This window comes from Erithacus rubecula (assembly GCF_903797595.1).
Source record: "Erithacus rubecula genome assembly, chromosome: 27".
In the NCBI taxonomy this organism is placed as follows: Eukaryota; Metazoa; Chordata; class Aves; order Passeriformes; family Muscicapidae; genus Erithacus; species Erithacus rubecula.
In genome coordinates, this window is record NC_136679.1 from 3,336,606 (window position 1) to 3,362,997 (window position 26,392).

The 26,392-nt window shown below is 50.2% G+C and overlaps 1 protein-coding gene and 3 pseudogenes across 4 annotated transcripts in view; 1 reads left to right on the forward strand and 3 right to left on the reverse strand.

The window, feature by feature from the left end:
• Window positions 1–26,392, reverse strand: part of LOC306812780 (feather keratin Cos1-2 pseudogene) — a 76,322-nt pseudogene that overhangs the window by 44,826 nt on the left and 5,104 nt on the right. The window lies entirely within an intron of this gene.
• Window positions 280–1,012, reverse strand: LOC306812775 (feather keratin Cos1-1/Cos1-3/Cos2-1 pseudogene; annotated as a pseudogene). The gene is made up of 2 exons: window positions 996–1,012; window positions 280–627 (listed from the first exon to the last, which is right to left on the reverse strand). The product of its transcript is annotated as a feather keratin Cos1-1/Cos1-3/Cos2-1 pseudogene (transcript).
• On the reverse strand, window positions 15,178–16,172 carry LOC306812772 (feather keratin Cos1-1/Cos1-3/Cos2-1-like). The gene is made up of 2 exons (XM_079327641.1): window positions 16,039–16,172; window positions 15,178–15,695 (listed from the first exon to the last, which is right to left on the reverse strand). The coding sequence occupies exons 1-2, from the start codon at window positions 16,144–16,146 to the stop codon at window positions 15,348–15,350; spliced, it is 456 nt and encodes a 151-aa protein (XP_079183767.1). The 5' UTR covers window positions 16,147–16,172; the 3' UTR covers window positions 15,178–15,347.
• Window positions 23,000–23,732, forward strand: LOC306812776 (feather keratin Cos1-1/Cos1-3/Cos2-1 pseudogene; annotated as a pseudogene). Its single transcript has 2 exons — window positions 23,000–23,016; window positions 23,385–23,732. The product of its transcript is annotated as a feather keratin Cos1-1/Cos1-3/Cos2-1 pseudogene (transcript).

The window sequence follows — 26,392 nt, forward strand, 5'->3', positions numbered from 1 at the left end:
ATGACCTTTACAAAGGGCAGCACAAGGCAGCCAGTAAGATGCATATGGGATGTCTGATGTCCTGGCGTGCTGAGGAAAGGAGGGCAACAGATCCCATTAGGCTGGCATTGAGTGTTGGGGACAGGAAAGGAATGAAGGAGATAAATGGAGAGGAGGAGGAGAAAGAAGGAAACAACAGTCTGAAGTTCTATATCCGATGCCTTAAAATTCCATCTTCATTCCAGCTACGTGCTCTGAGGTCTTGGTGGTTCTTGGCCAAGGATGATGTTGGCAGCATCTCTAGCAGGGACGACAACATCTCTCACCATAACCGCGGGTGATGCAGGAGATGTCAAAGCCCCCGGAGCTGATGGGCACTCCCTCAGAGCTGAGGATGCTGCCAACGGCAGCGGAGGTGGAGGATCCCAGCACGGTGTTCTGTGGGAAGGAGCTGAGGATGGGGCCGGGCAGGGTCACCAGCACAGCAGGCGGCTCAATGACGACGGTGGAGCTCTGGCACTGCCTGACACAGCACTCATTGCAGCTGTTGGCCAGCGGGCAGGGGCCGCAGGGCTGGCAGCAAGGGTTGCAGGGCTGGCACTGCTGGCACTTCTCAGGGCACGACATGTCTGGAGCCTGGCGCTGCAGCTGGCACACAGGGCAGGGAGCAAGCAGAGCACACGCACACCTCAGACACAGCCCGCAAGGCACCCCAAACCACACAAGGCCCTGCTGCCTGCCCAGCTCCAGCCTGTGCACGCCCAAACTGGGCATCCTTTGCCTCAGCCCAGCACGCTCCTTGCCAGCTCAGCCAGGCCCAGCCCTGCTCCTGCCTGGGCTCCATGAAAATCAGCAGCTCAGCCCAGCCTCAGCCTCTGCCCACAGCACATGCTCTGCCCTCTGCCCACACCACCACCATGGCACAACATTCCCGGATGAACAAGGGGCAGGAAGAAGGACAGAAAAGCTCAATGCTGTTCTAGAGAGGGAGAAGGAGAAAGGGGCTTGCAACTCACCTGGTTCCCAAGGAGAAGGAGGTGACAGAAGTAGTTGAGAGAGCCACCAGTGAGGCTGCCTTTTATCCTGGCCCCACAGTGCCTCAGGGCCCACAGCTCGTGCTGCATGAGTGACGATATTCCTGCATGATCCCAAATGAATGGAAACATCTCTGGCAACGGTATGGTATACATTGCTTTTTCCCTCTACAATGACTTTGCATTTGCTGGCTGACACCATTCACTTTCCCTCCAGGGCACTCTTATGAGTGCTTGTATGCGAGATTCCAGGTTTCTTGGTGGTAAAGATGTGTCAGTCTGGTTAAGACATATGAAGTAAATGTAGAAGGTATGCAAAGGATGTCATGTGATGCCAGGCTGCTGCACTCTGATGAAGATTTATTATTCTGCCAGATTTTTGTAATTCCTGCTGACTGGGTGGGCCTCATGTGCTCCCAGCCCTTCCTGTCTTTTGCCCAGCACCAAACAGCTCCCTCTAGGTGACATGTCTTCGTAATGAACCATCTTTACCCACATATTCAGGCTGCAGCCATCATGAGACTCATGTAACACTGGTGCCCGCGCATGTGGCCTGCTTTGTGTGCTCTGGAGCAGCTCTGCACGAGAGCTCCCCTGCATGTCCTCAGTGGCACGCCTTACTATGTCCTGTGGCCTGTGTGCTCAGTCAGGTGCAGTGCTGTGTGTGGCAGTGTGGCTGTGCCCCAGTGTGTGCCAGTATCTGCACATGCCTGTGCTTGTGCCCTGCTGGCAAGAGCCCCTGAGAGCCTCTGGCCTGGCCGGGGATGGCTGTGCTCAGGACAGAGCACTTGTGTGCAACGCCCCTGGCCGTGTGCCTGCGCACGTGTGCCGGGCTCTGTGCGTCTGCCTTCATCTCTGTGCACACCTGGGCAGGCTGCCCATGTGTCAGTGCCCCTGGCTCTGTGTGCACAGCTGTGCCTGAGCTGACGGCTCAGCCCAGCCCTGGCCAGGCCCGCAGGGACTGCCCTGCCCAGCAGTGCCAGCCACTCACACACACTCAGCCCCCAGGTCCTTCTCTGCAGCAGCCTGGACAGGGCCACGGCACTCCCGTCTCACCAAGGACAATCCCAAAGCCAGGCCAACCCTTGATGCCACCTCCAGGCCTCAGCTGTTTCTCGGGGTCTGTGCTCATGCCCCATGGCGAGGCTTTGAGGTTACAGTGTTCTGGTGGCTCTGTGGACATGGAGGAGTCCTGTGGCTTGTCTGGCCTTTGTCCTGAGCCACGAGCTCTGGGAAATGATTTCCGTCAAATAAAATCGGGCATGTGGATACAAGTAATTTACTATGTAAAATCTTGGAGATAGATACAGGGACATTTAAAGGGCAGTAGAAGGCAACAGCATTTTGTTCTGATAAGAGCAGTATTGCTGAACAACACCACCGTTTATATGTACATAAAGGATGTAACTAGGAATACCAGAAGTCACGCAAAAGGCAAGTAGGATACCCTCTCAGCTCTGCATTCTGACAAATCTTCGTTCTTCTTGAGAATGATATTCGGCTTGCTCAAACATAGTAATTTAGGACCAGCTACCTAGGAAGGACATCAGCCCCGAGGAGAGATCTGAAAAAAGCATCGAAGTATTGCTGACAAGAATGGCAACTATGTAAAATAAAGTCGACTTGGGGTCACTAATGGATATGTAATCAGGGTGTATGTGATAAAAAAATCTCTTTACCTGAATGCCTGGTGCACTCAGTTAGAGGATTGATCCCCCGAGTTCCCAAAGGTGGAATGAAGAATTCCTGCTTTCTAATACTCAAAACATTTTTTGCCTGTCTGACCGATCAAGAATCAATTTTGGCCACTGAGATGGGACAATCTACTTGATCTCCTGTGGATCTGACGGATCTCTAGCATGCACTGGGACTTTCCTGGGGAAGACCACAAACCCACGGACCAGTCTGGGAAAAGAACTAAGGTGCCATGTGAAAACAAGACCTTCTTTTGGCAATCCTGCATGTATATGATGTGTGCTCTTGCAGTTCAGGGCATGAGTTTTTTGGCATTCTGGGATGTGATATTTGACTTGGCTTGATCAATTCCTAATAGTTTTGTGTTTGTATTTGTACCAGTATGGTAATAGTTTTGGTCTAGTATTTGGAAATGGATAGAGAACAATCTAAATTGAGCATGGTGTATCATCATGGTTAGATTTTTTGGCATCAGAGGAAGTTTGGTGGTTTCTGCATGAACCAGCAAAGGACTCCATAGAAAAGTAGTCCTGAATGAGCTCAATTTTATGTCTGATACCAATACTAACCATGAAACCTCTCAATCCTGCCTGTCTGGGGAAAAGCTGGGTTGAGCATTAAGTGTGAGGGTAGAGGAGGCTGTGGGCTATCCCTGGCCTTGCTGTTCTCCATTTGCTGCCATCTTTGCCCTGATAGTCATTTCTGTAGAGCAGCCAGGGATATGTTTACCAGCTCCCACGGAAAGGGCAAAAAGTAAAATCCACGGAGGATTGTCCACCCTCAGCTTCCTCCACCATTTGCCCTGCGCTCAATGCAAGAGCTCCCACAGAAGGAAGAATAAAACAGAGGCCATGTCTGGATGCAAAACTACTTTATTGAGACCAAGGTAAAAAAGGCAGAAGCTCACAGGGGGAACCAGGAGCAGACACTAGGATACAGTGAATGTGTCTGTCAGCTGGGCCTGCAGACGGAGGCAAGGAGAGAAGCCAGCAGGTCCCACCAGGCTGGCATTGAGTAGGGCTGACAGGAAAGGAAGGGAAGAGAAAGAGAAGAGAGTGGCAGAAGGAAACAGGAAACTAAATGCATAAAAGCAATATTACAAAGATCCATCGTCGTTCCAGCAGCATGTTGTGAGTTAGTGGAGGTTCTTGCCCAAGGATGTTGCCAGCAGGTTTAGCAGGGGGGACAACATCTGCTGCCATAGCAGTTGGTGATGCAGGAGATGTCAAAGCCCCCAGAGCTGATGGGCACTCCGTCACAGCTGAGGATGCTGCCAACAGCTGCAGAGGTGGAGGATCCCACCACAGTGTTCTGAGGGAAGGAGCTGAGGATGGGGCCAGGCAGGGTCACCACCACAGGTGAAGGCTGGATGGCCACATGGGAGCTCTGGCACTGCCTGACACAGCACTCATTGCAGCTGTTGGCCAGCGGGGTGGGGCCGCAGGGCTGGCAGCAAGGGTTGCAGGACATGGCTCGGGGTCACAGGAGCACCTGGCATAGAAGGAAGGGAGAAGCAGAATGTGAGGACACAGGAGGAGCAGCACTGCACCCAAACACCCTGCAGCCAAGGCACCTGCTGGCCCACATTGCACTGCCCAGCTCCAAGCCCAGGAGCCAGCTGAGCCAAGTGCCAGCCTCTCTCTGTCTGCACAAGACCTTCTCTCCCCTGCCCTCTCCCAGCACAAGCAGCTCCCAGCCCTGGGCTGTGACAGCCCCTGTCAGTTGAGACCTGCAAGCAAGAAAGAGCTGGTCTTGAAGCAGCAGCAGGAGGTAGAGGAGAAGTGGTTTCCCACTCACCTGATTCCTGAGGAGGATGAGGAGGTGAGAGAAGTGGATGAGAGCACAGAGACTTGGGCTGCCTTTTATAGCAGTCCTGCACTGCCTCAGGCTCAGAGGCACCTTAGTGGAAGTCATAATTTTGTGACCAGCTCGTCAGATGCAAACCATCCCAGCTAATGGTAGGGGCTATGTCCTGGTTTCCTGAATTGTGGCCTCTATTTCCCGGTTTCTGCCGTTTGCGTTCCTATCAGAAGACGTCGGTAGATGCCGGGATGCGAGGCCCCAGAATTTCCTGGATATAAACACGTCAGAAGAGGGACAATACTCGGATCATGGTCTGGTGGCATTCCATGCAGGCAATTGATTCCTCCCTACTGGGTCAGCCTTCGGTCAACAGCTCATGCCTGTTTGTCCCTCACTTACTTTTTCTTCCCCTATCTTGTGTTTTGCTTCTCTCCAGGAGCCACAATAAGTTCACTTCTCCCAGAAAAGTGCTGTCCTACCTCCCCAGGGCCCCAGCACATGCTACTCTTTCTCCTCACATGTTCTTACTGACAATCCTTGGTTGTTATTACCAGCTGTGCTCGGTTGACATTGCTTGCATGGCTAGCACCCTCCTGCCACTCTATCACTCCCCCTTCTGAGGTGAACAAAGAAGAAAAAATGGGAAGGAAAACAATTATAATATCTGGATTTGAATATTCGCTAAATTATAATCTGTAGATGGTGCATGCACTAGTGCACTGGAAAAACCTATTTTTTTTCTCTTCTTCAATCAGAAATTTCTATCTGGCCACTTCCCTGGATGCAGGGCTTGAGCACATGTACTGGTGTTCCTTAAAGGCAAACATTGGAAATACCAAATGCCCAGACTAGTTTCTCCTTTCTGTTGTAATTGAGTGAAAGTTCATGTCATAAGCCATGTAATATCCCTTTTACTCAGTTTGGGTCAACTGTCTGATGCACTCCCTGGATCTTGCCATCCCCCAGCTCCTGATGGGGAAGGGAATGTGGAGAGACAGGGCTGATGGTGTGTGAGCCCTGCTCAGCAGGAGCCAAAGGACTGAGTGTTACCAGCACCTTTGGAACACCCAGCACAGAGCACAGCCCTGCCAGGGCTGCTGTGGGGAACATGAACTGCATGTCAGCCAGAGCCAACACACCCACAAGCCTTGGCTGGCTCCAGGGGCATCCAGCTCTCTGTGTTTGAGACATTCCCATCAGCCCTTATCTCCCAGATTTGTCCACTGGGATGGGACACAGTCTCTTCCTGGCCAGGCCAATGCTACCACTCAGACTGGTGCTGAGTGAGGTGGGGACCAAAACTTACAACAAAAAAATGAGGGGATGGACCTGAAGGGATCAGGGTACAGATATAGTCCTGCTCTGAGTGGTAGCATAGATGTCATGGGTGACACTGGGATAGACAAAAAGCCGTGGACAATTTTAAGTGTTTCAGCACCAGAAATTCCAGAAAATATTGTCTTAGCTCTCCTTGCTCAGCCACTAATTTGTAACGTTCTACATTGCTTCTACTCCAATCATTACATATATAACTTCTATCCTTAGGTTTGATTTTTAATTCACTTCAGGTCCTGCAGAAGCAGAGGTGCTCTGAACAATGAGATGTGGTCATGGAAAGCTCCAACTATCAGTCCATAGAGGCCAAACCCCATTGTACTGAGTACCAGGAATGAACACAGTGTTGTCTCCAGGCTCCGTGGATTCAATGCTCTTGCCCTCTATTCCCTTCAGCAGACACTCAAAGAATCAAGGTCCTGGCATTCAGCTTTTTCCTGCTCTAATCCCCAAACCTCCTGCTCACCCAGACATAAGAGCAAGCTCTGAAACTGGGCTACCAATCATTAATGTGTCCCCATAAATCCCCAAGGATTCCTCCAGGGAAGTCAGGTGCCCCAAGCACAGCTCCAGCAACATCTTGGTGGCCCCTGAGGCTCTGGACTGCAGTCAACACTTGGACTAGGAAGCACTATCCAAGACTTCTACTTTCCTTGCTAGGATCCAGGATATTGTTGTCTCTTGACATCACTCACAATGCAGCAATGCATGAATCCAATTGCTCAGTGTGTAGTTACACACAAGGACTTTCCCCTGTGCAAAACACGCCACATGTAGGACAGCAGCACTCGGGGATGTGTTCACACAAGTGCACAAGCACATGGATGTGCAGACACTCACAGACACTGTGGTTCAGGCAGGAGTGCAGCAAGAACCTCAGAGACTCTGCAGGCAGAGATAGAATCCAAAGATATTTAAAGAAAAGGAAAAGGCACACGGTAAAAAGGGAGCGAAAGGGTGATCAGAGAAACATGGTAGGGCCAGAAAGGATAAGGCCCTTCAAGATAGAAGGAACATAAAAAGTACAATAAAGGACCAGAGTCTGGCATTGCCTCGCACCTCAGGATAACGTGGTTCATTTCCCTTCTGCCCACAGTGACACATCCTTGGCCTCCAGAAAACTTGGAATTTCACATACCAGCATGAAGATAAAAATTTTCCTAGAGGAAATGGGAATGCTGTCAGCCAGCAAGTGCAAAGTCATTGCAAAGGGAAAAACCAACTCATGCCATACCGTTCCAACAGTTTTGTTTCCGTTCATTTGGGATCATGCAGGAGTATCGTCACTCATGCAGCATGAGCTGTGAACCCTGAGGCACTGTGGGGGCAGGATAAAAGGCAGCCTCACTGGTGACTCTGTCAACCACTTCTGTCACCTCCTTCTCCTTGAGAAGCTGGTGAGTTGCAGGCCTTTTCTTCTTCTCCCTCTAAAGGACAACCTTTAGCTTTCCAGCCCTTCCTCCTGTCCCTTGTTCTTCTGGGAATGTTGTGCCATGGTGGTGGTGTGGGCAGAGGGCAGAGCGTGTGCTGTGGGCAGAGGCTGAGGCTGGGCTGAGCTGCTGATTTTCATGGAGCCCAGGCAGGAGCAGGGCTGGGCCTGGCTGAGCTGGCAAGGAGCGTGTTGGGCTGAGGCAAAGGATGCCCAGTTTGGGCGTGCACAGGCTGGAGCTGGGCAGGCAGCAGGGCCTTGTGTGGTTTGGGGTGCCTTGCGGGCTGTGTCTGAGGTGTGCGTGTGCTCTGCTTGCTCCCTGCCCTGTGTGCCAGCTGCAGCGCCAGGCTCCAGACATGTCGTGCCCTGAGAAGTGCCAGCAGTGCCAGCCCTGCAACCCTTGCTGCCAGCCCTGCGGCCCCTGCCCGCTGGCCAACAGCTGCAATGAGTGCTGTGTCAGGCAGTGCCAGAGCTCCACCGTCGTCATTGAGCCGCCTGCTGTGCTGGTGACCCTGCCCGGCCCCATCCTCAGCTCCTTCCCACAGAACACCGTGCTGGGATCCTCCACCTCCGCTGCCGTTGGCAGCATCCTCAGCTCTGAGGGAGTGCCCATCAGCTCCGGGGGCTTTGACATCTCCTGCATCACCCGCGGTTATGGTGAGAGATGTTGTCGTCCCTGCTAGAGATGCTGCCAACAGCATCCTTGACCAAGAACCACCAAGACCTCAGAGCACGTAGCTGGAATGAAGATGGAATTTTAAGGCATCGGATATAGAACTTCAGACTGTTGTTTCCTTCTGCTCTTCCTCCTCTTATTTATCTCTTCCATTCCTTTCCTGCTCCTTCCACTCAATGCCAGCCTTATGGGACCTGTTGGCCTCCTTTCCTCAGCAGGCCAGGACATCAGACATCCCCACTGTACTTTAGCGACTTCCTTATGCTGCCCTCTGGGAGCGTCATCCTTTTTTCCTTTGACTTAATAAAGCTTCCTTTGCATTCAAAATTCAGCCTCTGATTTCTCCTTCTTTCTGTGAAAAATCTTCTATTTTGCTCATTGGCAAAGGGGTGGAGGAAGATCAACACTGTAACTGATCCAGTGCAATTTTGTTTTCCCTTTCCCTTGGGGCTGACCAATATGTTCCTCTTTGTACGAGTGTTGAGGAATGGTAATGAATTGTCAAGAATTATTCTTCGATGCCTCAACATTGGAAGATTGCAAGAGCAAATTGGACACAGCTTTGAGCAAGCTGGTGTATTGGGTGGCATTAGTGCCCACATTTTGAAGGGCAGGAGGAGCGGAATGAAATGGCATTGAGGTGGCTTTCCTGATCAAATCATTTGCAATGAAATCCACTTTCACAGAGGCAGTAGCAGTGCTCAGGGTTGGCATTGGTGAATCCCCTTGGGACACACTTAGAGCTGACTCAGTCAGACAAGGCCAGGGCCCCTGGGTTTTTCACATAGAGCCCATTACTGCAACCTTATTTCCAAAGTGTGCCTTTGTGAGCAACCATGATACATGAGGAAGCCCAGCATCCTAGGGAATTGTCAACTATCATTTCCTGTGAACAGTAAAGCATAAATATTTTCATTTCCCAGTTTCTTTCAGCATGTACCATGCGAGAGAGAGAGACAGGTATACAAGAGTAATGAGAGGGATGCCCTGACAGCTTTGCCGCAAATAAACCAACAGCAATGACACAGGTTCATGGGCCTGCATGAATGCATCCAGACCATGAACCGAGCATTCTGTCTACTCTGACGTGTTTGTATACTGGAAATTATTTGGCCTCTCATCCCAGCACTTACAGAAGTCTTCAGATAGGAACGCAAATGACAGAAGGCAGGAAATAGAGGCCACAATTCAGGAAACCGGGACACAGCCCCTACCATTAGCTGGGATGGTGCACATTTGACATGAGCTGGTCACTAAATTATGACTTCCACTAAGATGCCTCTGGGCCTGAGGCAGTGCAGGACTGCTATAAAAGGCAGTCCAAGTCTCTGTGCTCTCATCCACTTCTCTCACCTCCTCCTCCTCGTCCTCAGGAACCAGGTGAGTGGGAAGCCTCTTCTCTTCCTGCTGCTACTGCAGGTGCTTCAAGACCAGCTCTTTCCTGCTTGCAGATCTCAAATGACAGGGGCTGTCACAGCCCAGGGCTGGGACCTGCTTGTGCGCTGGATGAGGGCAGGGGAGAGAAGGTCTTGTGCAGACAGAGAGAGGCTGGCACTTGGCTCAGCTGGCTCCTGGGCTTGGAGCTGGGCAGTGCAATGTGGTCCAGCAGGTGCTTTGGCTGCAGGGTGTTTGGGTGCAGTGCTGATTCTCATGTGTCCTCACTTTCTGTTTCTCCATTCCTTCTATCCTAGGTGCTCCTGTGACCCTGAGTCATGTCCTGCTGCCAGCCCTGCAACCCTTGCTGCCAGCCCTGCGGCCCCTGCCCGCTGGCCAACAGCTGCAATGAGTGCTGTGTCAGGCAGTGCCAGAGCTCCCACGTGGCCATTGAGCCGCCTGCTGTGCTGGTGACCCTGCCTGGCCCCATCCTCAGCTCCTTCCCACAGAACACTGTGCTGGGATCCTCCACCTCTGCAGCTGTTGGCAACATCCTCAGCTGTGGTGGAGTTCCCATCAGCTCTGGGGGTTTTGACCTCTCCTGCATCACCAACTGCTATGGCAGCAGATGTTGTCCCCCCTGCTAAACCTGCTGGCAACATCCTTAGGCAAGAAACTCCACAACCTCAGAACATGGTGCTGCACTGAAGATGGATCTTTGGAACAATGGATTTGTGCCTTTGGTTTTCTGTTTTTATTTCCCACTCTTTTCCCTTCTCTTCCTTTCCTCTCAGCACCACCCAATGCCAGCCTAGTGGGTGCTCATTGCCTCTCTCCATCCTTCTGCAAGTCAGGCAGATGGACAGCCCCACTGCACCCCTGTGGCTGCTACTGGTCTCCTCTTTCATCTGCCTCCTTTTCCTCCTGAAGTTCAATAAAGTCGTTTCGCATCTAAACCTGGCATTCCACTTTCTTCTTCTTTGTGTGCGAACTCTTACGTTCTTCTCTAGGTTAAAGGTGGAACAAGAGTAGGGTGAACACTCCGTGGGGGATTTTACTTTTTGCCTTTTCCATTGGAGCTCACAAATACATCCCTGGTGTGCTGGGTTTGCATTAATTGGAATCTACAGACAGCATTCACAGAAGTTTTCTCCTTCAGAGCTTCCAGTGTGAGTTAATGGAACCAACTGAAGGCTGAGTTTGTTGTTAACAATCTTAGGAACCAATTGGAGGATTTGATCCACCTCTGTGAATTCCCATTTTGAAGTAAGCAAAGGCAGGCAAGGTCTGTTTTCTCTTCTGTCAGGAGTGCAGGTCACAGGGCCTGGCCCGGCTCCTCTGCAGGCCTGGCGGGACAGGGCCGGGCCCTGGGAGGGAAGCTGCCATGTCCGGCAGGGAGGAGGGGTGGCCGTGGGCAGTGGGTGCTGTGCCTGGGCCCAGGGAGGCTGAGTGAGCTCCACCTGTTCCTCCCACCCTTTCCAGAGCAGCCGCTGCTGTTTCTGAGGCCAGCCTGTCCCAGCACAGCCTGAGTCTCCTGAGATCCTGGACAGCTCCAGTGTGGCCTGGCACAGCCTCTGCATCCACCATGTGAGACTTTATCCCTTCCAATTCTCTAACAACACTTGCAGACCTTCAATCCTCCCTTGAGTGGGAGAAAAATCCAGAGAAGATACACCAAAGTCAGTAAAGTAGAAGTCAGGTTCTAGATGGAAAAAGAATGAGAAGACACTATGAACTTGGGCTAAAAATCCTTCTGTCATCTATGGCGATGAAAGTACTAGACTAAAAATTCCTATACACTGTGGGAGAAGACGAGAGCTCCCCAGCATGTCCTCAGTGGCACGCCTTGCTATGGCCTGTGGCCCGTGTGCTCAGCCATGTGCAGTGCTGTGTGTGGCAGTGTGGCTGTGCCCCAGTGTGTGCCAGTATCTGCACATGCCTGTGCTTGTGCCCTGCTGGCAAGAGCCCCTGAGAGCCTCTGTGCTGGCCGGGGATGGTTGTGCTCAGGGCAGAGCACTTGTGTGCAACGCCCCTGGCTGTGTGCCTGCGCACGTGTGCCGGGCTCTGTGCGTCTGCCTTCATCTCTGTGCACACCTGGGCAGGCTGCCCATGTGTCAGTGCCCCTAGCTCTGTGTTCACAGCTGTGCCTGAGCTGACGGCTCAGCCCAGCCCTGGCCAGGCCCGCAGGGACTGCCCTGCCCAGCAGTGCCAGCCACTCACACACACTCAGCCCCCAGGTCCTTCTCTGCAGCAGCCTGGACAGGGCCACGGCACTCCTGTCTCACCAAGGACAGTCCCAAAGCCAGGCCAGCCCTTGATGCCACCTCCAGGCAGCCTTGGGGCACTCAGCTGTTTCCCAGGCTCCGTGATCCTGCCTCAGGAGGAGGCTTTGAGGTTACAGTGTTCTGGTGGCTCTGTGGATATGGCTGAGTCCTGTGGCTACTCTGGCCTTTGTCCTGAGCCATGAGCTCTGGGAAGTGGTTTCTCTCAAACAGAATGGGATGTGTGGAGAAAAGTGTTTGTTCCTGTCTGGGAGGTGGTGGCTGAAAGATGGGAGAGTTGCTCCTCTCTCACAGCCTGAAGGGGAAACAGTAGCAGCCTCCAATACAGTGTTGTTGGTTCTGTCATGCTCATTTGATGTTGTTAAACCACTCAGCCCTGCTCTGTCCAGGTGGGTGAGGGTGGTCGAGTGCTGGGTCCTTCCATGGGAAGTGTCTTAGAAGGACACACCAAGGCACACAGGCAGGTCTGCCTTTGCCTGAGTGACTTCAGCTCTCTTGTAAGAGTCACTGTGGGTGGAAGAAAGAGACCAAAATTTTTAAATGGGGTTCCATGAAGACCTTTTAAACTTGTCTCATGAAGACATCCAAGGACATAGAACTGCCATCTGTGTTTGAGAGATTCAGGAATATATAGGAAGGGCAGGAGGTGGGAGAGAGCAAAAGGGCCATTTATCTGATACTGCACTGGTAGAACACAGTGGACAGGCCAATGGCATGCACAATATTTATATGGGAATGAGCATCAGCCTGTAAGAGATTTTTCTCTTACCAGGAACAAGGGAAGAGATCACCCAAGGGCTCTATCTCCACAGAGAGGTGTGAGCATTTGGATTTAAGGATTTTCCCTCCAGGGAAGAGTCACAGCCTCAATCCAACGTTCTGACTCTACACTGCATGAGTGGTTAGAAGCTGGGCAGAAGAAGGCTAATGTGAGGGAAGTGTTTGATGAGGGGAGGTTGATTATCCCCAGGTATAGGTGTTTCCCATTGCCAGTCATGTGAACTTTTGACATTATCTTCTCATGATGGTCGCCATTTTAGGGTAGTCAGTGTAGTCTTTGCAAGCTCCAATACAAAAGGCACAAAGTAAAATCCACCACGGAGTGTGCACCCACAGCATCCTGCAAATTTGGCTTGAGCTGAATGGAAGAGTTCCCACAAAATGAAGGAGAAAGCAGAGGGCCAGGTTTAGATGCAAAAGAATTTTATTGAGTCTCAGGAAAAAAAGGAGGTAGCTGAAAGAGGACACCAGGAGCAGCCACAGGTGTGCAGTGGGGCTGTCCATTTGCCTGGCCTGCAGAGATATGGAGAGAGGCAAACAGGTCCCACTGGACTGGCATTGGATGGTGCAGACGGGAAAGGATAAGAAGGAAAGGGAGTGGAAGAACACAACAGAAAAGCAAAGGCACAAATCCATTGTTCCAAAGATACATCTTCAGTACAGCACCGTCTTCTGAGGTCATGAAGGTTCTTGATCAAGGATGTTGCCAGCAGCTTTAGCAGGGGGGACAACATCTGCTGCCATAGCAGTTGGTGATGCAGGAGAGGTCAAAGCCCCCAGAGCTGATGGGCACTCCACCACAGCTGAGAATGTTGCCAACAGCAGCAGAGGTGGAGGATCCCACGGCAGTGTTCTGTGGGAAGGAGCTGAGGATGGGGCCGGGCAGGGTCACCAGCACAGCAGGCGGCTCAATGACCACGTGGGAGCTCTGGCACTGCCTGACACAGCACTCATTGCAGCTGTTGGCCAGCGGGCAGGGGCCGCAGGGCTGGCAGCAAGGGTTGCAGGACATGGCTCGGGGTCACAGGAGCACCTGGAATAGAAGGAAGGGAGAAAGACAAAGTGAGGACACATGAGGAGCAGCACTGCACCCAAACACCCTGCAGCCAAGGCACCTGCTGGCCCATATTGCACTGCCCAGCTCCAAGCCCAGGAGCCAGCTGAGCCAAGTGCCAGCCTCTCTCTGTCTGCACAAGACCTTCTCTCCCCTGCCCTCTCCCAGCACAAGCAGCTCCCAGCCCTGGGCTGTGACAGCCTCTGTCAGCTGAGACCTACAGCCAGGAAAGAGCTGGTCTTGAAGCAGCAGCAGGAGGAAGAGGAGAAGAGGCTTCCTACTCACCTGATTCCTGAGGAGAAGGAGGTGAGAGAAGTGGATGAGAGCACGGAGACTTGGGCTGCCTTTTATAGCAGTCCTGCACTGCCTCAGGCCCAGAGGCATCTTAGTGGAAGTCATAATTTAGTGACCAGCTCATGTCAAATGTGCACCATCCCAGCTAATGGTAGGGGCTGTGTCCTGGTTTCCTGCACTGTGGCCTCTATTTCCTGGCTTCTACTATGTGCATTCCTATCTCAAGACTTCTGTAAATGCTGGGATGAGAGGCCAAAAATTTCCAGGATATAAACATATCAGAGTAGGCAGAATTCTCAGATCATTGTCTGGATGCATTCCATGCAGACACATGAAATTGTGTCATTCTTCTGGGTTTCTTATTTTCAAAGTACTCTGTGCATGACTCTCATTCTTCCTGTCGAGGTAGCCGTTTCTCGCATCTCTCTGTTACATCCCCCAAGTTTTTCTGTGCAGCCTTTTTACCCAGGCTATTTTGGGAATGGGTCAGGGACAGCAGGTATCCTTTGTGGTTGTGCTGCCCCTCTAATAAGTCTCTCTTTGGTCAACAATCCATGTTCCCTTTTGCTGCTCATTTAGGCTCTTGCCCTGTCCTGGATTTCCTGCTGTTCTTGGTGACTTTGGCCTGCTGGATGATGCCCAGCAAGCAGCTCTATCTATCCCAGTTTTCGAATGTACAGAGAAGATAAAATCTAATGGAAGAATGTGAAGCTTGACTGAAGGCAGTTTGCTAAAGCAGAAGTTTACCCATGCAAATAAATTCTGGGGAAAAAAAAATCAAATTTATGGCAACCTTTTCTCAGTAAGTGATGGTTGGCAATGTCCCAGGATGCTGGGCTTCCTGCTGTGTCATGGTTGCTCACAAAGGCACACTTTGGAAATAAGGTTGCAGTAATGGGCTCTATGTGAACAATCCAGGGGCCCTGGCCTTGTCTGACTGTTTCAGCTCTAAGTGTGTCCCAATGGCATTGACCAATACCAGCCCTGAGCACAGTTGATCCACTGATGCTACTTCATTAGAAATGGTTTGGCCACCCACTACACCAATTTTGTCAAAGCTGTGCCAAACCATGTCTTGCACACTTTCAGTGTTCAGGCATCCAAAAATTATTCTTGACAATGTCTTACCATGCTCACCACACTCACACAGAGAGGAACATCTTGTTCAGCCCCAAGGGAAAGGGAACAAAGAAAATTGCACTGCTATGTTTGCAATGCTCTCCTTTTTCCATCCCTTTGACAATGAGTAAGCTGGAATTGTTGTTACAATTAAGTTAAGGAGAAATGAGAGGCTGAGTTTTGAATGCTAAAGAACCTTTATTAAGTCAAAGAAGAAAAGGGTGAGGCTCCCAGAGGGCAGCACAAGGAAGCCACTAAGGTACAGTGGGGATGTCTGATGTCCTGGCCTGCAGAGGGCAGGAGGCCAACAGGTCCCACTGGCATTGAGTGGAGGGGACAGGAAAGGAATGGAAGAGATAAATGAGAGGAGGAAGAACAGAAGGAAACAACAGTCTGAAGCTCTAAATCCAATGCCTTAAAATTCCATCTTCATTCCAGCAACGTGCTCTGAGGTCTTGGTGGTTCTTGGCCAAGGATGTTGTTGGCAGCATCTCTAGCAGGGACGACAACATCTCTCACCATAACCGCGGGTGATGCAGGAGATGTCAAAGCCCCCGGAGCTGATGGGCACTCCCTCAGAGCTGAGGATGCTGCCAACGGCAGCGGAGGTGGAGGATCCCAGCACGGTGTTCTGTGGGAAGGAGCTGAGGATGGGGCCGGGCAGGGTCACCAGCACAGCAGGCGGCTCAATGACGACGGTGGAGCTCTGGCACTGCCTGACACAGCACTCATTGCAGCTGTTGGCCAGCGGGCAGGGGCCGCAGGGCTGGCAGCAAGGGTTGCAGGGCTGGCACTGCTGGCACTTCTCAGGGCACGACATGTCTGGAGCCTGGCGCTGCAGCTGGCACACAGGGCAGGGAGCAAGCAGAGCACACGCACACCTCAGACACAGCCCGCAAGGCACCCCAAACCACACAAGGCCCTGCTGCCTGCCCAGCTCCAGCCTGTGCACGCCCAAACTGGGCATCCTTTGCCTCGGCCCAACATGCTCCTTGCCAGCTCAGCCAGGCCCAGCCCTGCTCCTGCCTGGGCTCCATGAAAATCAGCACCTCAGCCCAGCCTCAGCCTCTGACCACACCACCACCATGGCACAACATTCCCAGATGAACAAGGGGCAGGAGGAAGATCTGGAAAGCTCAATGCTGTTCTAAAGAGGGAGGAAGAGAAAGGGGCTTGCAACTCACCTGGTTCCCAAGGAGAAGGAGGTGACAGAAGTGGTTGACAGAGCCACCAGTGAGGCTGCCTTTTATCCTGGCCCCACAGTGCCTCAGGGCCCACAGCTCGTGCTGCATGAGTGACGATATTCCTGCATGATCCCAAATGAACGGAAACCTCTGTTGGAACGGTATGGCATGAGTTGGTTTTTCCCTCTGCCATGACTTTGCACTTGCTGGCTGACAGCATTCCTATTCCTTCAAGGATAACTTACTCTGAGTGCTGGCATGCTTGATTTCCATGATTTCCTAGGGACAATGATTTGTCAGTGTGGGTAAGAGAAATGAACCATGGTAACCAGAGGGGGCAGGTGATGCCAGACTCTGGTCCTCTTTTGTATTTTTTTGTTCCTTCTATCTTGAAGGGCCTCATCCTTTCTGGCCCTACCATGTTTCTCTGATCACCCTTTCGCTCCCTTTTTACCGTGTGCCTTTTCCTTTTCTTTAAATATCTTTGGATTCTATCTCTGCCTGCAGAGTCTCTGAGGTTCTTGCTGCACTCCTGCCTGAACCACAGTGTCTGTGAGTGTCTGCACATCCATGTGCTTGTGCACTTGTGTGAACACATCCCCGAGTGCTGCTGTCCTACATGTGGCGTGTTTTGCACAGGGGAAAGTCCTTGTGTGTAACTACACACTGAGCAATTGGATTCATGCATTGCTGCATTGTGAGTGATGTCAAGAGACAACAATATCCTGGATCCTAGCAAGGAAAGTAGAAGTCTTGGATAGTGCTTCCTAGTCCAAGTGTTGACTGCAGTCCAGAGCCTCAGGGGCCACCAAGATGTTGCTGGAGCTGTGCTTGGGGCACCTGACTTCCCTGGAGGAATCCTTGGGGATTTATGGGGACACATTAATGATTGGTAGCCCAGTTTCAGAGCTTGTTCTTATGTCTGGGTGAGCAGGAGTTTTGAGGATTAGAGCAGGAAAAAGCTGAATGCCAGGACCTTGATTCTTTGAGTGCCTGCTGAAGGGAATAGAGGGCAAGAACATTGAATCCACGGAGCCTGGAGACCACACTGTGTTCATTCCTGGTACTCAGTACAATGGGGTTTGGCCTCTATGGACTGATAGTTGGAGCTTTCCATGACCACATCTCATTGTTCAGAACACATCTGTTTCTGAAGGACCTGAATTGAACCAAAAATCAAAGCTAAGGATATCAGCTATACATACAATGGTTGGAGTAGAAGCAATGTAGAAAGTTAATAATTAGTGGCTGAACCACTAGAGGTAAGGCAATATATCAAATGTCTGATATTGTTGTTTCAGGATGGGTAGATGGGATATTGTTAAAGTGAAGAAACTGTAACAGGATCTGGGCCCTGAAAGCAGCTGGAACCAGGCTGAACAATTGCCAAGGGGCCAGAGAGGCTGGCAACAGGACAAAGGTCAAAAGTTGAAAATGAGGAAGACTCCCTGTCTTCATCTTAGAAGACCACTGACCCATTTCAAACACCAAAATTTAAGGAAAGAACTGTTCAAGAATAAAAGGACTTTGAGTTAATTTTAATACGAAGTGGGAGTAGTTGGGGTTAGGCAATGTATATGTTTAGGTGTTTTGGGTAATTATATGAATATGTAAGACTTTGGTGGATACAAGGCAAGAGCCCCATGTATTTTGCACATCCCTTAGGAGATTTCTCCCGGGTGTGCGGGGTGTCATAATAATCATACAACTTTCTAACTTTAACTAGTTGGAGAGTCTTTGCTTTTGCATCAGAAGGGCCATGCCTGGTCACTGCTCTGTGTGGAGAGTCAATTGGTCTCTGCATGGTATGAGGAAGAAAGGCCATTCCTAGTACCTTTGTCTACTTCTTCAGAAAGGGATCAGAGTTTGGCCTAAAGAAACATGTTCTGTGCTGCCTGGAAAAGTGAGTCAGCCTTGTGTCAGAGAAGTGTCAATCCTCAAAGGGACAAATTTCCATCCATTCCCATGTGAAGTTGCAGAGAGTTGCCTGACTCAGGTGTCCCACTACAGCTTTTCCTCTTTGGCAGCTCTCACCCAGAGCACTCTCTTTTTCCAAATCACATCTGATTAAATGCCTCCATTATGGAGGGAAATGGATTTGTTTCACCTACCACAACTGTCCAACACTACCCATAAGGGTTAATGCAGACTGTATCAATCTCTGCCACTCCCTGGAAGGAGGTAGTGTGAAGATTGGTGTTGGCTCCTTCTCCCAAGGAGTCAAAGCTCTTGACTGTCCCACTGCCCCCCAGAACATCCATCCTACCACTCAGAGCAAGACAATATCTGTACCCTGATCCCTCCAGTTCCATCCCCTCATTTTCTGTTGTAAGATTTTGGTCCTCATCTCACTCAGAACCAGTCTGAGTGGTAGCATTGGCCTGGCCAGGAAGAGACTGTGTCCCATCCCAGTGGACAAATCTGGGAGATAAGGGCTGATGGGAATGTCTCAAGCACTGAGAGCTGGATGCCCCTGGAGCCAGCCAAGGCTTGTGGGTGTGTTGGCTCTGGCTGACATGCAGTTCATGTTCCCCACAGCAGCCCTGGCAGGGCTGTGCTCTGTGCTGGGTGTTCCAAAGGTGCTGGTAACACTCAGTCCTTTGGCTCGTGCTGAGCAGGGCTCACACAGCATCAGCCCTATCTCTCAACATATCCTACACATAAGGAACTGGGGTAGTGGAAGATCCATGGTGTGCATCAGACAGTTGACCCAAACTGAGTAAAAGGGATATTACATGGCTTATGACATGAACTTAGACATAACACCTACAGAAAGGAGAAACTAGTCTGGGCATTCGTTATTTGCAATGTTTCTCTTCAAGGGAAACACTACTACAAGTGCTCAAGCCCTGCATCCCGAGAAGTGGCCAGATAGAAATTTCTGATTTAAGAAGCCAAAAAAAGGGGGTTTTTTTCCCAGTGCCCTAGTGTATGCACGATGTTCAGATTATATTATAGCGAATATTCAAATTCGTATATTCAACCTGATTTCCTTCACATTTTCTCTTCCTTGTTCACCTCAGAAGGAGGAGTGATTGAGTGGCTGGAGTGTGCTGGCGATCCAGTCAGAGTAAACCCAGAACAGCTGGTAATAACAACCAAGGATTGTCAGTAAGAACATGTGGTGAAAAAGAGCAGCATGTGGCTGGGGCCCTGGGGACGTAGGGCAGCACTCTTCTGGGAGAAGTGTCCTTGCTGTGATTTCTGGAGAAAAGGAAAACACAAGAGAGGGGAAGAGCAGGAAGGAGGAGGAGAAACGGGCATGGGCTGTTGACTGAAGGCTGACCCAGTAGGGAGGAATCAAAACGTATCACCCACCTGCATGGAATGACACCAGACCATGATCTGAGAATTCTGCCTAATCTGACGTGTTTATATCCTGAAAATTTTTGGCCTCTCATCCCAGCACTTACAGAAGTCTTCAGATAGGAACGCAAACGGCAGAAGCCAGGAAATAGAGGCCACAGTGCAGGAAACCAGGACACAGTCCCTACCATTAGCTGGGATGGTGCACATTTGACATGAGCTGGTCACTAAATTATGACTTCCACTAAGATGCCTCTGGGCCTGAGGCAGTGCAGGACTGCTATAAAAGGCAGCCCAAGTCTCTGTGCTCTCATCCACTTCTCTCACCTCCTCCTCCTCCTCAGGAATCAGGTGAGTAGGAAACCACTTCTCCTCTTCCTCCTGCTGCTGCTTCAAGACCAGCTCTTTCCTGGATGTAGGTCTCAGCTGACAGGGGTTGTCACAGCCCAAGACTGGGAGCTGCTTGTGCTGGGAGAGGGCAGGGGAGAGAAGGTCTTGTGCAGACAGAGAGAGGCTGGCACTTGGCTCAGCTGGCTCCTGGGCTTGGAGCTGGGCAGTGCAATGTGGGCCAGCAGGTGCCTTGGCTGCAGGGTGTTTGGGTGCAGTGCTGCTCCTCATGTGTCCTCACTTTCTGCTTCTCCCTTCCTTCTATCCTAGGTGCTCCTGTGACCTCGAGCCATGTCCTGCTGCCAGCCCTGCAACCCTTGCTGCCAGCCCTGCGGCCCCTGCCCGCTGGCCAACAGCTGCAATGAGTGCTGTGTCAGGCAGTGCCAGAGCTCCCACGTGGCCATTGAGCCGCCTGCTGTGCTGGTGACCCTGCCTGGCCCCATCCTCAGCTCCTTCCCACAGAACACCGTGGTGGGATCCTCCACCTCTGCAGCTGTTGGCAACATCCTCAGCTCTGGTGGAGTGCCCATCAGCTCTGGGGGCTTTGACATCTCCTGCATCACCAACTGCTATGGCAGCAGATGTTGTCCCCCCTGTTAAACCTGCTGGCAACATCCTCGGACAGAAACTTCCACATACTCAGAGCATGCTGCTGGAATGAAGATGGACCTTTAGAACATTTCTTTTATGCCTTTAGCTTCCTGTTTGTTTCTACCACTCTCTTCTCTTTCTCTTCCCTTTCTTTCCTGTCAGCCCCACTCAATGCCAGCCTAGTGGGACCTGCTGGCTTCTCTCCTTGCCTCCGTCTGCAGGCCCAGCTGACAGACACATTCACTGTATCCTAGTGTCTGCCCCTGGTTCCCCTGTGAGCTTCTGCCTTTTTTTCCTTGGTCTCAATAAAGTAGTTTTACATCTAAACATGGCCTCTGTTATATTCTTCCTTCTGTGGGAGCCCTTGCATTGAACAAATGGTGGAGGAAGCCGAGGGTGGACGATCCTCAGTGGATTTTACTTTTTGCCCTTTCCGTGGGAGCTGGTAAACACATCCCTGGCTGCTGTACAGAAATCACTGTGAGGGTGAAGATGGCAGTAAATGGAGAACAGCAAAGCCAGAGATAGCCCACAGCCTCCTCTACCCTCACACTTAATGCTCAACCCAGCTTCTCCCCAGACAGGCAGGATTGAGGGGTTTCATGGTTAGTATTGATATCAGACATAAAATAGAGCTCATTCAGGACAACATTTCTATGGAGTCCTTTGCTGGTTCATGCAGAAACCACCAAACTTCCTCTGATGCCAAAAAATCTAACCACCTGGGGATGATATACCATGCTCAATTTAGATTGTTCACTATCCATTTCCAAATACTAGACCAAAACTATTACCATACTGATACAAATACAAACACAAAACTATTAGGAATTGATCAAGCCAAGTCAAATATCACATTCTAGAATGCCAAAAACTTATGCCCAGAACTGCAAGAGCACACATCATATACATGCAGGATTGCCAAAAGAAGTCTTGTTTTCACATGACACCTTACTTCTTTCCCAGACTGGTCCGTGGGTCTGTGGTCTTCCCCAGGAAAGTCCCAGTGCATGCTAGAGATCCATCAGATCCACAGGAGATCAAGTAGATTGTCCCATCTCTGTGGCCAAAATTGATTCTCGATCAGCCAGACAGGCAAATTAGAACTCTGTTTTGAGTATTAGAAAGCAGGAATTCTTCATTCCACCTTTGGGAACTCAGGGGATCAATCCTCTAACTGGGTGCACCAGGCATTCAGGTAAAGAGATTTTTTATCATATACACCCTGATTACATATCCCTTAGTGAGCCCAAGTGGACTTTATTTTACATAATTGCCATTCTTGTCAGCAATCCTTCTATGCTTCTTTGGGATCTATCCTCGGGGCTGATGTCCTTCCTAGGTAGCTGGTCCTCAATTGCTACGTTTGAGCAAGCCAAATATCATTTTCTAGTAGAACTTCTCTTTGTCAGGCTTGCAGAGCTGAGAGGGTATCCTGCTTGATTTTTGCATGACTTTTGTTTGTCCAAGTTACATCCTTTAAATATATATAAGAGGCTGTGCTCTTCTGCGATACTGTTCCTATCAGAGCAAAATGCTGTTCTCTTCTACTGACCTTTTAATGTCCCTATATCTATCTCCATGATTTTTTGTAGTATTGAATATTGAAACGAATGCTATATGTATAATGTTGGAAAACTTTGCTGTCTGCATATAGTTTATTTTAGTTCTGATATTAACAAAACTTAGAAGTATGATAAGTATATTTTTCTTCAACTATGGCATGGTGATGTAAAAGGTTTTTTCATGTAGTTACTGAAAATGATAAGAGATAATCTGGAAATTCTTCACATTCTTGGATTGTCCCATCTGGATGAAGATGGCGGCAACAAAAAACAGAACCCCAGGGAAGAAATTTAATGATCATCAGTTTTCAGGGATTGCGCGACAGGACGCAGCCACAAGGAGAAACAAAAAAATGTTGACTTACAGGATGAAAGGGGCAGTGGTTAAGAAAATGTAAAAGGAATGTTTTTAAATACTGCATGAGAGCCTGTGAATATGCAACATGTTGATGCATTGATAGAAGTGTTTTCTGAGCGAGGGTATGCTCTTGCTTGAATGCCAAGCACTATGTCTTATAACATTTGGTTTACAACCTGTCATTTCTTGCTTTTTATTAAACATTTCAAATTTTACCAGGAAAGTGAACTTTGTCATTCACAGTGCAGGGCAAGGAGGAAAGCAAAGAGGGATCATTAAGAAGACATGCCACATAGTGGAGGCATTAGGTGTTGAGGAAAAGACTGAAATAACTGAGAGAAGATGAGACCCTTCAAAAAACCAGGAATTACAAAAATATGGCAGCATTATAAATGTCCATCACAATGACCCGGGCTGGCATCACCTGACATCCTTTCCATCCCTTATACATTTAGTCCATATCCCATTCCCATATTGACACATAATTGCCCCTAGGAAACCTGGAATCTCACATACCAGCACTCATAAGAAGTGGCCTTGAGGGAACGGGAATGACGTCAGCCAGCAAATGCAAAGTCATGGCAGAGGGAAAAAGCAACTCATGCCATACCGTTCCAACAGAGGTTTCCGTTCATTTGGAATCATGCAGGAATACTGTCACTCATGCAGCACGAGCTGTGGGCCCTGAGGCACTGTGGGGGCAGGATAAAAGGCAGCCTCACTGGTGGCTCTGTCAAACACTTCTGTCACCTCCTTCTCCTTGGGAACCAGGTGAGTTGCAAGCCCCTTTCTCTTCCTCCCTCTTTAGAACAGCATTGAGCTTTCCAGATCTTCCTCCTGCCCCTTGTTCTTCGGGGAATGTTGTGCCATGGTGGTGGTGTGGTCAGAGGGCAGAGCGTGTGCTGTGGGCAGAGGCTGAGGCTGGGCTGAGCTGCTGATTTTCATGGAGCCCAGGCAGGAGCAGGGCTGGGCCTGGCTGAGCTGGCAAGGAGCGTGTTGGGCTGAGGCAAAGGATGCCCAGTTTGGGCGTGCACAGGCTGGAGCTGGGCAGGCAGCAGGGCCTTGTGTGGTTTGGGGTGCCTTGCAGGCTGTGTCTGAGGTGTGCGTGTGCTCTGCTTGCTCCCTGCCCTGTGTGCCAGCTGCAGCGCCAGGCTCCAGACATGTCGTGCCCTGAGAAGTGCCAGCAGTGCCAGCCCTGCAACCCTTGCTGCCAGCCCTGCGGCCCCTGCCCGCTGGCCAACAGCTGCAATGAGTGCTGTGTCAGGCAGTGCCAGAGCTCCACCGTCGTCATTGAGCCGCCTGCTGTGCTGGTGACCCTGCCCGGCCCCATCCTCAGCTCCTTCCCACAGAACACCGTGCTGGGATCCTCCACCTCCGCTGCCGTTGGCAGCATCCTCAGCTCTGAGGGAGTGCCCATCAGCTCCGGGGGCTTTGACATCTCCTGCATCACCCGCGGTTATGGTGAGAGATGTTGTCGTCCCTGCTAGAACAACATCCTTGGGCAAGAACCTGCAGAATCTCAGACCTGCTGCTGGAATGAAGATATAGTTTTGGAACACTGGATTTAGACTTTTTGACTATTACTTCCTTCTCCTACTCTCTCCTCTCTCTCCCCTTCCCTTCCTTTCCCCACCACCCAATGCCAGCCTAGTGCGACTGTCTGCTCCCCCTCTATTTGTCTCTCTGTCTCCAGGCGAGGCCGCTGGACGCGCCCTTTGCATCTTTGTGGTTGTTCCCGATGCTGTCTGTGACCTACCTGCTTTTCTTCTTCAGACTCAATAAAGTTCTTTTGCATTCAAATGTGGGCCATGGATTTCTCCTTCTTTCTTGCACAACTCTTGCAGTCGCCTCCGGAGTGCCATGAATAAACAGAGAGTGAGATTGATATCTATGTGTTTTCCATGTGCCCTTTTCCCTTGGAGCTGATAAAAAGACATCCTTGACAATGAGGGTGGTGAAGTACTAGAAAAATTGCTCCGAGAAATTTTGTATTTCTCATTCCATGAAATGTTCAGGGCAAAATTGCTCAGGAATTAGAACCACTTGGTTTGGTGGATGTAGTCAATGCCACATTTGTGGGGTGGCTGTGGATTTGAAAATGACATAAAAATACTATTTAGCTCCCCTTGCAGCCCAAATGTTTTACTTCACTGAGTTGCCCCACTTGAACAACCACAACACCATGGGGGAAAGGGAAAGAGTAAAATTTTTTACATACTACATGGAGGAGGTTGAAGCAACGCTGGGGCAGAGATGCAATAGTAGGAACATTGTTCCCCTTAGGCTCAGTCCTTGCTGGCACAGCTCCTCTTTGCTCCCGTGCCCAAGGTCATCTGTGAGAGGGCCACCAAGCCTCTCTAAACACCAGCATTGTTTCTACACAGATTGTGCTTCTTCAAACACAGAATAAAACAACAGTAGGCATCCTTTATAGTTTCTTTCGATTCAACTGGAGCTGACTTTGTCACACGAGGGGGGAGCCACTGAAATGTTTTCCTGAATCCCAATTCTTTCAGCCTCCTGCCCTAGATGACAAACTTCAGCACTTTGTCACAAGAGGGAAGGTCCATCACTGTGTGAAAAACAATTGAATAAATAAAATGTCTAACAGCCACACTGTGGTACAGGCTTAATACAAGGTGAACGTAGCTTTTAATAACCTTAGAAAAATGGTAATAGTGGTCCTTCTGTAATGATGGAAATTGCCCGTTTTCCTCCTTGAAAGAGGAGCTGTGTTTTTGCCTTTGGGTCCTGAATGATGTGGCGCTGCTTTCCTGGACACAGTTGCCAGGAGATCTGCAAGTCCTGCTGCTTGAACACTAAAAAGAGTCCATAGATTTTCACTGCCCCACTGCCACCCAGAACATCCTTGCTACCTCTCAGAGCAGGACAATATTTGTACCCTGATCCCTCCAGTTTCATCCCCTTATTTTCTGTTCTAAGATTTTGGTCCCCACCTCACTCAGCACCAGTCTGAGTGGTAGCATTGGCCTGGCCAGGAAGAGGCTGTGTCCCACCCCAGTGGACAAGTCTAGGAGATAAGGGCTGATGGGAATGTCTCAAACACAGAGAGCTGGATGCCCCTGGAGCCAGCCAAGGCTTGTGGGTGTGTTGGCTCTGGCTGACATGCAGTTCATGTTCCCCACAGCAGCCCTGGCAGGGCTGTGCTCTGTGCTGGGTGTTCCAAAGGTGCTGGTAACACTCAGTCCTTTGGCTCGTGCTGAGCAGGGCTCACACAGCATCAGCCCTGTCTCTCAACATTCCCTTCCCCATCAGGAGCTGGGGGATGGCAAGATCCAGGGAGTGCATCACACAGTTGACCCAAACTGAGTAAAAGGGATATTACATGGCTTATGACATGAAATTAGAAAGAAATGCAACAGAAAGGAGAACCAAGGCTGGGGATTTGTTATTTGCAATATTTGTCTTCAAGGAATACTACTACATGTGCTCAAGTCCTGCTTCCTGGGATGTGGCCAGTTAGAACTTCCTGATTGGATGGAAAACAACTAAAAAGAAGTGGCATCTTTCTTGTGTTTTTTTCTGGTTTACTATTGTGCACACGATGTTTTGATAATGTTGTAGTAAAAATACATATTGTAACATTCTAGTTGATTTCCTTCCTATTTTCTCTTCTTTGTTAAGATCTGAAGGGGGAGTGATAGGGTTGCTGGACTGTGCTGGCCATCTAGCCAAGGTCAACCCAGCACAGCTGGTAATAACAACCAAGGATTGTCAGTAAGAACATGTGGTGAGAAAGAGCAGCATGTGGCTGGGGCCCTGGGTAGGTAGGGCAGCACTTTTCTGGGAGAAGTGTCCTTACTGCGGGTCCTGGAGAGAAGCAAAACACAAGACAGGGGAAGAGCAGGAATGAGGACGAGAAATGGGCACAGGCTGTTGACCGAAGGCTGATCAAGTAGGGAAGAATCAAGAAGAATCACGTGCCTGCATGGAATGCCACCAGACCATGATCCGAGCATTCTGCCTCTTCTGACGTGTTTCTATCCTGATAATTCTTGGGGCTTTCATCCTGGCACTAAAACTAAAAGGCTCTCAAAGACAGAAACCAAAAATGAAAAGGTAGCAAAGTAGGAAACCAGGACACAGCCCCTACCATTAGCTGGGATGGTGCACATTTGACATGAGC